Source organism: Pseudorca crassidens, chromosome 3 (genome assembly GCF_039906515.1).
Source record: "Pseudorca crassidens isolate mPseCra1 chromosome 3, mPseCra1.hap1, whole genome shotgun sequence".
Lineage (NCBI taxonomy): Eukaryota > Metazoa > Chordata > Mammalia > Artiodactyla > Delphinidae > Pseudorca > Pseudorca crassidens.
This window is the reverse complement of record NC_090298.1, coordinates 104,919,089-104,934,003: the sequence shown is the minus strand read 5'-3', so window position 1 is coordinate 104,934,003 and position 14,915 is coordinate 104,919,089. Positions and strand designations below refer to the sequence as shown.

Below are 14,915 nucleotides of genomic sequence, written 5' to 3'. Positions count from 1 at the left end.
TCCAACAAGTGGGGACACAGAGAAAAGTAGGCCAGGCTCCCAGATCTGCTTCCAGGGAAAATCTAAGCTGTCACGGGGTGAGGAGGAGGGCGCGGGGGGTCGGGCCGCTGCTAGGTCGGCACTGTTGTTAAAGAATCTGGACTTCTTTAATGTCTTGCAATTTCAATTTACAAATATTTTACTGACAGGACATCTGAATAAGAGTGGAGAGATTCTGATCCCCTTCTCAGTATCACCTGGAGCAGTCATTCTCCCTCACTGAGCCTCTGTAAAGTTGGGATAACAAGGCCTCATTTCTACTCTCCACTTCACAGAGATAGTGCCAGTATTTAGATAAGAAAACGTTAATAACTAAGAGCTCTTTGAATTTCTTTGAAGCTGCCCAGATGTCTGAGGTAGCATGACAACACGTAGCAGGGTTAATACTGTTTGCACTTGATCATTTTGGTATTGTATTAAATTTGTATAATACTGTGTTTATATTCACAGACAATATAATCTATGTTTTAATCTAATATATATTTAGATTATATTTAATTATATAAATATAATTATATTTAATTAATTATTTAAATAATTTAATTATTTAAATAATTTAATTAATTATATTAAATATAAATATATATATTTAATATAATCTATGTTTTAATATGTATTCAGCTCCATTTTCGAGCTGAGGTGACTTCTTTCAGCTTCTCAGCCCATTTTTAAAGTGGATTGTCACTGGAAAGGGGTAATTTAGGCATACGGGGTCATTTACTATTCGCCTCAGGCAAACATTCAAGGGAGGGAACGTTCCAGAAAACTGTCTTCTGTGCCTTTGACCCCCCATCTCTTGTGCTCACTCTTTGAGGCTTTTGTGTTGGCCCTTACACAGCTCTTTCCTCAACTTGCTCGCCCTCTTCCTAGCTCGTATGTCTCTTGTCTCTGCCCCGAGCCTGGCCTTCCCCCTCTCTCCAGTCACTTCCATCCACTCTTGTCTCCCCTGTCATGGTCCTTTCCCTCCCACCAATGGTTTTGTAGGAAATGCTGTGCTGGCCCCTTGGGGTATCTGCTCAGCAGCCCACAGCACTGCTAGTCCCCGAGATGAGATGGAAGCCAGCCAGCCAGTGTCTCTCCCACCTCACCCTGTCAACTGTGTGTGACCTCACTCTTTCCCTGGACTCCTTGGCCTCTGTCATCGCTACATGGGATAGTGAGATGGGAATGTCAAATTACTTGGGCACATTTCCATGCTAATCCAAAGGAAAGCCACCTGGCTTCATTACCACTATGCACTGACTCCAACATGTAAGCATGACATTTCCTAGAATGGAAAACATCTCAGCAGACATTTAGCAGTTCCCCAAGTGGGAGGACAGCAACGCTATTTCCCGTCCTGCAGGAATGCTCATCTCTAGTCTTTCAACAAGCGGACGTTTTCCCCACCCTTTCTGGAGTTGGTTCAGCCAAGATGGCAGCACAATTAAGATGTCAGAGACGGTCCTACATAGGAGGTTCAGGGTCCTAAAACATAAGGCAGGGGCATTACAAGACGCGTGGAGTCAGATGAGTCTCATTCCCCAAGACCACCCTCAGGCTCAGAGATTGACTAGAAGGACTCACAAAACTCTTAGAAAAGCTCTTAGACTCATGGTATGGTTAATTACAACAGAGGGATACCAATTAAAATCAGCAAAGGGAGAAAGTGCATGGGGCAACGTCCAAGAGAAACAAGGCACAAGCTCCCAGATGTCCCCTCCAAGTAATATCACACAGATGTGCTTAATTTTTCTAGCAACAATCTGTAACAACGTATGCAAAGCGTTATCTCTCAGGGATGCTCACCCGAGCCCCAGTGTTCAGGGTGCTTATTGGGGTGAGTCACAAAAGACATGCAGCACCTGCATGAAAGACCTCAAGCTACTCAGACTCCAGCCCCTACAACAAAAATAGGTGTTCAGCATAAATCACACTGTTGGCATAAACTATCTGCTTACACTGGCACCATGTGGCCCAAGGCCTCAGGCATGCAAAAACGCTCTTATGAGGCACATTATCACAAGGACTCAGAGCTCTTCTCTTAGGAGCCAGTCTTAAAAAACAGGTCTTTCTTGGGAACGTGCAGGATTTGAGCAACCTGGGCCTGCTGAGTTAACCCTTTCCCGCACACGTTCCCAGGGTCAAGACGCAGGAATGCTCTGGCAGCTGACAGCACTTCCTGCACCTCAGTTACCTTCCAAATATAAGGTCCTCTCTGCCTTCCACATTCGGTCACTGTGATTCATAATAATAATCATTGAACTCTTTCAAAACCAGCAGGACACCTACAGCAAGGATGCTTTTATTATTATTATTATTACTATTCCTATCATCATAATCACTATTGTCATATTACACTCACATCATAATCACTACTGTTCATGGGACAGGGCATGGGAATGAGCCCTTAATGCTTCTGTGTGATCTCAGAACAGGTCAGAAGTGCCTTTTTCCAGATGCTGTAGACAAGGACAACCTCAGAGTAGTGTGTCTTCACTCCTCCCTGGCATTTAACCCTGTCCTTGCTTTTCTCTGTCTCCCTTCCCTTGGCAGTGGCTCAGAAATCCAGGCCCCCAGCACGAGAAGCGGACTCTGTTTGGAGACATGGTGTGCTTCTTGTTCATCACTCCTCTGGCCACCATCTCGGGCTGGCTCTGCCTACGGGGCGCCGTGGACCACCTGCACTTTAGCAGTCGGCTCGAAGCCGTCGGACTAATTGCACTCACTGTCGCACTCTTCACTATTTACCTCTTTTGGACACTAGTAAGTATGGCCCAGGGCCTGGGAGTTAGGTCGGTGGGAGCTGGCAGCCCCCCAGCTGGCACAGCCTCCCCTCTTGCCTGTAGCTCATCTCACCCACCCGGGAGCAGACAGACCTTCAAATGCTGGCGAGAGCGTGGGATTCGGTTTACTACTGCACGTGAACGTGTGTGTGTGTGTGTGTGTGTGTGTGTGTGTGTGTGTGTGTATGTGCACTGCTGGGAAGAGCAGATGAAGTAAAGAAAAAGCCCCAGCTTCTGAGAGTTCCTCAAAGACATGCACCCCAGACATCCCTCTCCTCTCGTAGCCAAGGACTCCATCTGTTAGGAGGCCTGGCGTTTTCTCTCTCGTCCATGCTCCTCTCTCTTGCCGGGATTGTGATGTATGGTGAATGATGCACTTGGCCACCGTTGCTGTCACTGCCTGCACAGATCGTGAATCCTCCTGCTGGTTATTTTCTTTTTATGTCCTGACGCGGCCTAAAGTCCTTGTTGGACATGGAGCTGCACTTCGCCTGATGATTATTCCGGGTTGGGATATTGACTCTGCTGCCCATAAAAACACTAATTCATCCAGCTGAGAAGCTGTCACTAAAGAAAAACCATTTCCCAATAAGTGTTCCTGCTGTATATGAGGGGAAAATCTTTAACCCTCTCTGGTTCTTTAGTGTTTTAACCCCGTGATTGCTCGGGTACCAGTTGGCAGAGCCCACAAAGCGCAGCATCTGCCGTCTCTTGACGCTTCCCTCTGAGACCTGCAGGGAAGGATGTCACGATCCTCTAGAAGGTTTTCAGAAACCGGGCCCCCTGCTTCCTGGCATGACTCTCCTGTGCCTGCTCATCTCTAATCCGAGAACATTCCATTGTTATTCAACATGTATTTCCTGTCTAGACTGTCCCACTCCCACACCGGCAGCACAGTGTCGGCATGTAGAAGCTTCTGGTGCTCACACTTGCTCCCTTGCTCTGTCTCCCGAGTCCTGTGCCACCAGCTGCCATTCCTGCCACACTGACCCACCTGCCACACTGACGCAACCCCCTGCTCATCACGTTTCCCTCTTGTCCAGCTCTTTGCCTCCTCTCGGGGAAATTTCAGACAATAAGTGGGGGACACATTTCAGTCTCAGTGAGAGGGGCATGACGTGAGCCTTGGTAAACAGGTAGTGTTTACGATGCTTGGAGCTTTATCAGAGTCCTCTGGTTAAGGTAGGCATTCTGTTCCCAGCCTAATGAAGCCCCCAGGCAAAACCATTATTGTCTCCTTTAAATGTCTATGCTTCCAAAGTGTGTCCTGATTCATTGTGAATCAAGCAACCATGCTCACTCAGAAGCCACAAGGACACGGTGATGGGAAGAGGCTTAAAAATAAGAAATTAAAGGGCTTCCCTGGTGGCGCAGTGGTTGAGAGTCCGCCTGCCAATGCAGGGGACACGGGTTCCTGCCCCGGTCCGGGAAGGTCCCACATGCCGCGGAGCGGCTGGGCCCGTGAGCCATGGCCGCTGAGCCTGCGCGTCCGGAGCCTGTGCACCGCAACGGGAGAGGCCACGACAGTGAGAGGCCCGCGTACCACAAAAAAATTAAAAAAATAAGAAATTAGGGAATACGCTGGTGGTCCAGTCGTTAGGACTCAGAGCTTTCACTGCTGAGGGCCCACATTCAATCCCTAGTCGGGGAACTAAGATCCCACAAGCTGTGTGGCGTGGCCAACAAAAAGAAAAAAAGAAAAGAAAGACATTGTCTGTCTACTACTGTCTAACTACTGAACCACCTTGGGAAGTCATTTCACTTCTCTGAGCCTCAGTGTCCTCATCTGTAAAGTGGGGATGAGATTAATACCCATCCTGCCAACTTCCCCTGGTCTTACGAGATTGAAGTGAAAGCGCCCATGGGAAAGCGCTTTGGAAAATAATTAAGTGTAAGTTTTTACCATGTTTAGAGGTTTGCTAGTCTCTGATTTTTCTTATACAAGTGCCTAAGGTGAAGGACGGATGAAGATATAGACTTAAATGATGGGCATTCAAACCAACTTAAGGCCTTTTTGAAAATCTGCTTTGTAAAGCACACACTTACCTAACAAGAAAGAAAAAAAAGAGGGGAGTGGGCAAAAGAGGGAAAGAAAAAAAGAGATTACCTATGATGTGATCCTATTTCATCTCTCATCCCAGGTGAAAGGAAAATTTGGGAGGGAAAGGTCCCCGGAGTGGCTCTTTCAGGAGTCTGATAACATACGTCATTCCAGAAATGCTTCCAAAAGGCAGTGCTGCGTGGTAACAAGCACATCCCTTCAGAATCCAAAGGCTCTGTGTTTAAACCCAAGGTTTAGCATCCTGGTAGCTGTGTAACTTCAAACAGGTCCCTAACCTTTTTGAGCATCCTTCTCCTGATGCAAAAACTTGGGGAAACGACTGCTAACCCCTGGGCCAATGTGCTATTGTGAGGATGAGGTGGGATGACCTCGGGAACATCCATCAGAGCACCTGGCAGAGGACGGGTTTTCTTCCTCTGACTGCTGTGTTCCACCACATCCTGCACTGCCCCCCGGCTCCCCGTAAAATGCCGAGCAGCTGGAGGGAAAGAAGGCGCTTCTCCCCTTGGGTGTGAAGAACGCACGGCCATAGCTCAGCAGCAGGTTATCGAATCTAGACTAACTCCTTCCCAGATAAATGCTGTTGCTGAGCGGCCCGAGCAAGAGCCGTAATTCAGAAGCTGACAGCACTTGGAAACTGCCCTCCAGCAGAATCGCGCTGTAAACAAGCTGTCAGGCTTAAGGAGAATACGCTGTGAAAACGTCTTAGATAAACAAACACAGTGTCAGTCCCAGCCCGGCTCCTCGGAGGAGCCCTCCTGGAAGGGCCTCGCTGGGCGCTGTCAGGAGGAACCCGCGCCCGTGCTGCTCGCCTGCGGTGCCTGTGGAGCTCCTTGCCTCCACCAGGGCCCAGGCTTGACGCAGACTCGGGGAGTTCTGCCTTCTGAAACCTACTGTGTGGGAACACAGGTGTCTGGGACCCGGGAAGCCAAGACCTCTACCACCTCCCCCCTGAGAGCTGGGGTTGGGGGGAAGATACCCCAGAAACATCACTGTGCATGTCACCAACGATTTGAAGCCCATGGACACGAGAAGAGTAGGTGAGAACTGAGTCCACATGAAGCATTTAGAAAGTGTCCACATAGGATGTGCGTTAGCCCAGTGTAGCGATGCCCACATGCAGTGACCCCCAGGAGGTACCACCATCCTCCACATCGCTGATGCAACCAGAGCCCAGCCCAGAAACCAGTTAAATCACAGGATGAAATGAATGATGCCCTGGCTCCACTGGCTGACTCCCAGTCCCACGGGTTAATCATTTAAAATCTCTTTACGAAGGGGGAAGGTCCCACAGAACACTGTCCCGGCAAGGCTCACTGTGGAGCGGGTCTAGACACACCCCGAGGGTGTCCAGCACGACCTGGTGTGGCTGATTCACACCCGCGCCGCCCTCTTCTCTTCCACAGTGCCATCACAGGTCAGTGAGCTGCGCCCAGTTCTGGGAAGGCAGCTGCCAAAGCCCTGGCCCCACCAATATGCTTCTGTCGCACCATAAACTCCCGAGAGGGCAGAATCAAAATTCGTAATGAGATTTCCCAAAGCCTGCTGGGACTTTACAGCAAAGCTTCAGTGCAGCCCATCACCTCCCTCAGGGAGAGGTGATGCTAATATGCTCCAGCCCTCTGTGTGCCGTGCACATGACCGCAACTCTCTGTGCAGACCTTGCCCGTGACAGGAGGTTAATAAATAGTCTTTGGATGAAGAAATGAAGGCACTTCAAGAAACCCATCCCATAAAGAGTAGTGTTTTTAGAATAGTGGCCCTGTGCTCTTTCTTCACCCTCTTTCTTTAAAACCTCAGAAGTTTAAGAAATATCTAAATGAAGTTCCCAGTGTTACTACTGCCATAGCTTCTTCTTCCTTCATGTTGTTTATTTTTTCCTCACTGCCTCTTTATTGCTCTACATCAAACCTGCTTTATTCCACTTCTGTTCCACCAAGGGGAGGGAGTGTCTTGGCGCTCCTAGAGACCAAAGCCAGGACTACCCAGGGCGAGTGCAAACCCACCGTCCCTCTGCCCTGCACCTACCTTCCTGTATTTTCCCCGATGCAGCGTCATCTTCATGATGCTTTCTTCTTATTGGTTGAATTTGCCTGCAGACATGGTGGTGAACAGCAATCAAGGTAGATTAATGCATAATAAGATCTCGTTCGTTTGTCCGAACAAGCGGGCTGATTTTTGTACTTCCCGGCCAAGGAACCACGAGACCTGCAAAGTCATGGACTCCCCACGTTCCCCTGTGCTTCACAGGCTTGAACTTACGTGCGAATCACCAGGGGATCTTGTTAAAATGCACGCTCTGATTCCGTAAGTCTGGGCGGAGCCCACAGGTGTCACATTCTAACAAGCTCCCAGGTGGTACGGCCTCCACGGGCACACTGAGAGCAGGGCTTTCAAGGAAATAGCCCAGCCTCTCTTTTTCTTTTTGCCCCCAGTTTCCTGTATCCAAGAAGGAGTGTCACAAAGTTATCTTCTTTTCCAGATTTAACCCATCAGAAATAACAGGCCAGGAACACTAACGTGTGGCAGTGGCACTGTGCTAAGTGCTCTTTGTGCATTATCTCTGATATCATTATTCACAGTTTACAAATGAGGACACCGGGACTTGGAGGCAGCAAACAACCCTCCCAAAGTCGCGGAGACATCAGTAGAGGATGGGGCTTCGGCCTGGTGCGCCCGCCCGCCCGGAGCCCTCGGGCTGCTCCCTCCTGCGCACAGCTGCAGCTGCTTCTGCTGCTTACTGAAGACGCCAAGCATGCGCTGCTCTTTAACGTCCCGGACGAAGGGACCCTTGATTTCAAATCCAGCTTTCCTGTCATATTTCCAGATTCCAGACTTCTTGTACTGCCTCAGCTCTTCATTAGTACTAGTCTGTTTCCTACACCTTCCCGGCCCTTGGCCCTGAACAGCATGCTTTCCAGCCTGCCTCTTACATTCATGAGTAGCACCAAGCAGCAGCAGGACAGAACAGAACAGATAAAAGAGAATCAAACTTAAAAAAAAAAAAAAAAACAACCTCTGATCCACTTTGGCATGTTCAGAGCCTCTTGGAGAAAAGCACATCTGTGTGAGTTTAAAAGCTTTTATTTTCATACTCAAATCTCTCTGGCATTCAGCCTGTGGCATCTGCTTTCTAGCCTCAGAAATCTGAGTGGCCTTGGATTTCATGATCCTGCCATGAAGACAAACAAGCCCTTGCTGATCAAGGGCCTGCATTCTCCTCTACTTCCAGAAACACCGAGCCCATACCACAGGGTCAGCCCACTCTTTGACCGACGTAGGCCCTGTACCAGGGTCAACATGACCCACACAACCCAGGTGGTTAAACAGCCCATACCTGGATAATTTGTCACTCTCAGGTCATGGGCCCCTTCCTCCCCAGCACTTACCTAGTTATCTGGATATACTCAAACTAGAACCTACTTCCACCTTTAAAGGCAGTTTGTACATCTTCAGAAGAACAGATTATTTGAATTTCCTGGGCGGTTCATCAGTGCTTTGTGCCAGCCTTCTCCAAAGCAAACCACAGATGTAAGCATCTCATTCCAGTCTATTTACACGAGAAGCAAGCACTTTGGGGGCAAGTTATGTCACAGTTGATGATGCGTTTACTGCTCGTGCTGTCCTGTATCATGTAAGAGAGGCCTAAATCTAAAGCAGTGTTGCAATTAGAAGGTACAGGATACTTGGTCACTCATCCATTCACTCAGTGAACTTAACTAAGCAGCTTCCTAAGCGCCAGACACTGTGATAGGTACACAGCATGCAAAGAAGAATACAACACAAGACCTGCCCTCAACATGCTTCTAGTGCAGGGTGAGAGAGAAACAAGTGCCGTGGTGTACAGGGCACTGATGCCACGCTGAGGTGGGCACAGGCACTGGCTCAGGAAGAACGCATCAGCGGAGTTGGTGCCCAGGCCAAAGCTTCCCCACTGGACGCCATGGAAGGACTGAGCTGGAGGCAATGGGGATCACCCACAGGGGCCGCCAAGTACAGTTGTTCAGTTTGTCCACAGCACAGTATGAAGGGTGCCCTTCCTATCACACCGTGAATGGGGTCCTTCGAGTTGTGCAGTGTCCAACCTACAGAAGGGTGCGTGAAGCCCCAGCATCCCTCTCATTTAACAGAGAGAAACTTGATGACCAGAAAGGCACATTGCCTAGTCCCACGGCTGGGCAAGGGCTGGCACCGTAGCTACTCTGCCCACTGCCCCCAGCCAACTTTCTTCCCCACTGATACTCTGGGGCCCAGACCACTATCCTGAAAATAAATCCAAACTCAGGAGGAACCTCATTTGCTATTAATACTCCGATTTTACCCAGTTTGAAGAGGCACGAGGGAGACCTGCCCCTTGTTCACACGTGGGTGCTCTGTGGCTGGGGCCAGTCTCCCAGCGCTCAGCTGCCTGCTACAGCAGTTTCCCCCCAGGTCTTGCCCCGCTGTACTGCTGTTTGGAGCTGTTTTAAATGGCGTGTATGTCGTTTGGATTGATAATCAGCTTCCGCTTACCTGAAACCTTCCCTTATTTTTCCTCTCCTGACCCCAGGTGTCATTTAGGTACCACTGTCGATTGTACAATGAATGGCGTCGGACCAATCAGAGGGTGATTCTCCTCATTCCAAAGTCTGTCAACGTCCCTTCTAACCAGAAGTCCTTGCTGGGCCTCCACTCTGTCAAGAGGAACTCAAAGGAGACGATTGTTTGATGTTTGTGTGTTTGGTTGGTTGATTTGTTGTTTGGGGTTTGGAAGTTTCTGCACTGGGCCACCCCGAAACCCTTCCTCGAGCCCGTGGGTCGAAGAACATCCAGAGCCATGTTATCATGTCACCCTGAGCAACAGACTCCGCCTGAAGAAAGCGAATCGCTCTTTGACTTCAAATCACGGATGCTGCAATCATATGATATTTGCTGAGCTGCCAAACATGTGTATTTAGCAGATACTGTACGGAATTTTCTGAACACCTCTTTAACATATGAGGAAGGTTGTCCTGCTAAGGATGCAATTCAACTCTTCCTTTTTTATTACTATTTCAAATATATATATAGATATATATATATATATTAAACTTAGATGATAATCAAAGATGAAAAGCCAATGTTAAAACTGATTTCATGGTTGGTTTGGATGGGTTTTGTTTGGGTTCGTTGGTTTGTTTCCCAGTTTCTACTGTAGATTCTTTGGGGTAATTTGATAGCTTGAGTGTCTTTTCCATCTCTTCCATGCCCCTTACTCAAGGGGACAGCGTAGCAGCTGCAGGACAAGTCATATTTGAAGGATGTTTTGTACTCAACTTCATTTAATTATTCAGTTTTTAAAGGAAAAACAAGCGTGGCGACTCTCCCCACAGTGAACTGTTTACTTAAATTTCATTAAGGAGAAAAACAATTTATGGTGAGAAGCACGCTCCTTTCAACTTGTTTGGTAATGACAGCTGATAGAAGCTATTTTCTAATAATAAATATCCAGTGTGTGAAAGACCCCCACTGATTGCAATACTATTTTTTTAATCACAAAACCTGTGAAGTTTCCCAAAGTAGATTTGAAAAAGGAAAAAAAAAAAGCAAAGGCAAAAAGGTTGGTGTTCCTATTCCCATTTCATTTAGCGCATGTCTTAATCCTTCATTCGCACTGAACTGGAGGATCATTAGACATTTCTAGGAACCCTGGACCTGTTTTGCATATCAATTAGCATTCCCATTGCTCTGCCAAATTTCCGGCTTGACAGGTAGTCGTGGCCAAAAAAGCCTGTCCAAGCAGTCTAAGACCCCTTTGTCTGATTTTCCAAAAAAACAGAGAAAAAGGCCCCACGCAGTGCCTTCCCCCAACCACGAGCCAATCCTGTCACAGGCTGAAATAGGCATTTTCTAAGGGCTCCATGTCCCTCTTTTATCCATCGCAGTGTAAAGGGTCTAGACTGCTCCCTGCCTTTGTGTGTCCACTGAAGCCAGGGAGCAGACATGCTGTCTGAGGAGAGCACTCGCTCAGATTGGCACTCAGGCTCCCGTCCGCCCACCTACCCACAGCCCTGAAGAGAAGACGGAGCCCAGCTTTGGGGAATGCTTAAAATATGGATTTCTAGAACATGACCCACATTGCAACTATCACTCCAGCGTCTGTCTCGTGCTCCAGGAAGTGCAGAGGAACAGGCAGTGAGGAGGGTAACGAGTTTTGTCTGCAGATGGATCAAGCTGATGCAGGTGTCGCCTTTGTCTGGCGAGCCCTCCGTTCACAGACCGCTCCCCGCGCTGCCTGGGGAGAAAAACAGCTGTACTGCTCTCCGCTGCAAAACTCAGATGTGCTTTATGGCCTGTGACAATAGGTTTCCCCCCACCACGCTTCACTTCGACACTTCAATTCCAGTAATATATGTCTCAGCCCTTCTGTTTACTCAGCCCTGCTCACCCCTCTGGGCTGTCATTAGCTGCACCACCATCAACCGTTTCTTAATTGACCTTTCTAAAATGCTGGACACCACTGGCTGCACGCAGCTGTCACACATTAAATTTCCAGAGCCAAGAGTCCGGCTTGGTAGCGTGTGAATTGCAGCCCTGTAATATAGTTGACAAACGACGTCCACCCAGCCTTGGTCCCTGAGCTGTCTGGTCAACCAGCCTCTCAACGGAGTGGTGCAAACATTCATGAGGGAACCATGCCCTTGCTCCTCCCTGTTGTTTCCATGAATGAAGGAAGCACTAGCTTCCCGGGATCATTTCCTGCTGAGGTTGGTTGGCTGCAGAAAATTCCTGCTGTCTTGGTTCATGAGATGAGATGTAATGAAGCAAAATATCAAAAGCAGGCAGGTCCCTCCCCGGCAGCTCGCTGGGGCTTCCGGGCTGGGAAGGTTGGCACGGTAGTACCGTGCCTGAGCCACGCCTCTCTCCCCCCAGTGCACACTCCCACCCCAGGAAATTAAGCAGAGTCCACACGCAAGGAGTGGGTTGCATGTGGGGTGGTGGGCAGGACACCCTGGCGGCCAAGGGAGGCATCAGTGCCTCCCTGCCCAGTGAGAGACTCTGATCTCCACAGCACCAGGGCCCATCTGGGATTCTGAAAGCTCTTGCAAGACACTTCATCCCCTCTTGGCCCTTTAATCCTGAGGTCATTCAAGGTGGGAGAGTCCGGGAACTGCAGCATAAGCACAAGACACCAGCCAAGAGGACAGAGGCAGCGGGAGCTTCGGTCCAGGCTCTGTGTATGTCAACAAGTCACGCAGCACCTGTCCGAAGGTGGGTGCATTTGCTAACCGGGGTGCTGCACGAGTTACCAGTGGTCCTGCTGGTAACTCCTTGTTCTCTCTCGCTCTCTCTGCTTCTTTCTTTTTGAAAGATCCAGAATGAAACAGGCACAGTAGGAGGGGCAGGTAAATGATCCTACTGGTTCACTGCTTCCCTCCACCCACCCCTTTACACAGTCCTCTCCCCGCATCCCTCGCCGTATCCTGTCTGGACCATTTTTCTTGAGAATATTAGACGGAGACAAACGTGTGTCACAGTGAAGCCAGAGAGGAAAGTAACAACAGAATCAAGTGCAGGGCACTCTCACTGGCCCCTGTGTGTACTCACGTGCCTGCCTGTTTCTCTTCTGGGGAAGGACAGGGACACAGAGCGTTCACACGAATTCTCCGGCTCCTCAGAGAACTGAGCAGAAGCTCAGACGGGCTGTGAAACCCAATTAAGGAAAAATAAATGGCATGACTTGGAAGTTGCGTGTATTTGTCTTTCGTGTCCAGGTCTCCCTCTCTGTGCCCCGAGGGCCCAGGGTGGCCACTTGCGTGCGGCTGGGCTGTAGCCACAGTCATTTTATTTTCAGTGAAAGTCACTCATCTGAGGATGTGGAGAAGCCAAAGGAGAAAATGGAAGTGAACCAGCAGCCTGGCTACCTGCACTGGGGCCCCATCCAGCTGGAGGCTCCCTACCCCGGGGGCCTCTCATTCCCCTCTTGGCACTGGCCTGGGCCCGGCCCGGGTCTGCCTCGCCCCGAAGCTTCACGCAGCTTACAGAGAGGCCTGGTGCGCACAAAACCTCTGTCCTCAACCTGCCCTGCCAGGGGGTGTCCTCAGGCCGAAAGACCCAGAGGAGGAAGCAACCTGGGGAAGGGAATCGGCGGCACATGCTTCCTCTCCGCTTTCATCCAATGTCTTCCCAGAAGCTCCCTGCAGACCAGCCACAGAGCAGGCAGCCCTCGTGCTGGATCAGAATTACAGGCTGTGATTCTGCAGGCTTAAGTGGGATGGGAAGTGGGTCAGTGGGTGGGGACGGGGTTCGGGATTATTTTAGGTGGAGAGGTTGGGACCAGGACGGACCTGGTTGGACGCCATCCCTCCCAGCCACGCACATGCAGGATCTTGCAGGCTGCCAGCCGGAGGCTTCTTGCCACGGAGGCTACAGCCATGAGGAATCGGCTCTAAACTGCAGACCCTCTCCAAAATGTGTCAGTTCTGCAGAAATACACGGGCTGTTAGTTTCCACAGTCCACCTTTTCTGACTTTACAGAAGCCTTGGTGTCTTGGAGTTGTGGCTTTGGGACACACTGCCTTCCCCTTGCCGTTGAGTTGCTCTGGGGTGAGTCTGGATCTTTGCTTCCCAGTGGGACAGAGTGGGAGAGGACCAGCTGTGAGTCAGGCTACCTGAGTTTGAATCGGGCTCTGCAGTGTCCCAGTGGCGGTGACCCACCTATGTAAGCCTCAGTTCCTGCCTCTGTAAAATGGGGACGATACCTACCTCAGACAGTCCCTGTAGGGTTTGTAAGGTGCCCAGTAAGCAGTTCATGCATGAACATCAGCACCCTTCCCACTCCTTCCTTCCACTCGCTGCTGCTAACGTCTGGGCGATCGCCTGGGTTTTGACAAACGACTTTGATCAATGATTTGAAGGACCATAAACGGTTTTAAATCCTTTTCAAAAGGAAGAGGGATTAATTTTAAATAATCAACACATTTATTGAGCACACTGTGTTTGGGAGTAAAAGGAATTGTAAGAGATCTTCTGGAGGTTGAAATGACTGACGTGATTGAGATCTTTGAATTACGCATGGATTTCCTTTATCCTTGCATTTCCTTATACTGGAGCCTATGGCTAATTGAGAATTCATCACGGATAAAAAATGTGCTTGTTCTGGCTCTAGCGCTGCAGAGGAAAACAAATATAGTCCATCAGTTGTCTGTGTTCCCAGAAATGAGGGACTCGTGAGTCACTGAGCTCATATATCTAGTGCCTTCTTGGAGGCTCTGAATTCCGGGCACAAAGACAGCAGAAGAGATGGGCTCAGGGAGGCCTGCGTCGTTTTGAAAAACTTTTTTTTGGATACACTTTTCACCTCCTGGGCCACAGTTACCCTATCAAGGAAATGAATAGATGGACCTATTGTAGGTTTTATTTTATCTTATTTGTGGGCACCAGGTGCGAAGAATTGAGTTACTCCTATACTTTAGCCCAGGACACGGTTTCTGTCACCGTCAGCCTCTATAAGTCCCTGTTCTATTTTATTCCACAAATGTGTACATAGAGCCAAGCACTTCCCACGAGCCATGCGCTGTTCAGCACTTTGCAAACTACCTCCTTTAATCCTTACAATGACCTCATCCGTTGTCGCCTAACAGAACACCCCCAAATTTAATGGTCTCAAACAACCATTCTACGGCACCTCACTGTTCCGTGGGATGGCTAGGGCTCAGCCAGGCAGTCTGTGGGCAGTGCCTTTTCTGGTCGCACTTGTATGTCTCAGACAGTCAGATGGCCCAGGTGCTTCTCCTGTGGTTTCTCTCCACGTGACATCTCAGTTAAAGGGCCCCTCTTTCCACGGCGACTCAGGGCTCCAAGAGGGAAGAAGCTTCTCTCCTGCTTCCTGCCTGGGCTTGGAAGTCCCTGAGGATCACTTCCTCTGGTCCTATTGGTCAAAGCGGTCACAGGTCTCTCCTCTTGATGGGAGGTGCTGCCTGCACATACAGGGAGGGGCAGAATTGTTTGGGGCCATCTTTGGAGATTAGCTACCAGACCCTTATTACAGATGGAGAAGCTTAACCAAAGAGGTTAAATTATTTGCCCAA

General features: G+C 49.4%; 1 protein-coding gene across 2 annotated transcripts in view; it reads left to right on the top strand.

The window, feature by feature from the left end:
* MARCHF3 (membrane associated ring-CH-type finger 3) overlaps nucleotides 1–10,348 on the top strand; it is a 147,219-nt gene extending 136,871 nt beyond the window's left edge. For both annotated transcript variants that reach the window (XM_067731612.1, XM_067731613.1), the window contains 2 exons: nucleotides 2,575–2,784; nucleotides 9,416–10,348. In XM_067731612.1, the coding sequence (XP_067587713.1) occupies nucleotides 2,575–2,784; nucleotides 9,416–9,574 (369 nt within the window). In that variant the 3' untranslated portion in view covers nucleotides 9,575–10,348. The remainder of the gene's footprint in view (nucleotides 1–2,574; nucleotides 2,785–9,415) is intronic.
* Nucleotides 10,349–14,915: the final 4,567 nt, after the last annotated feature.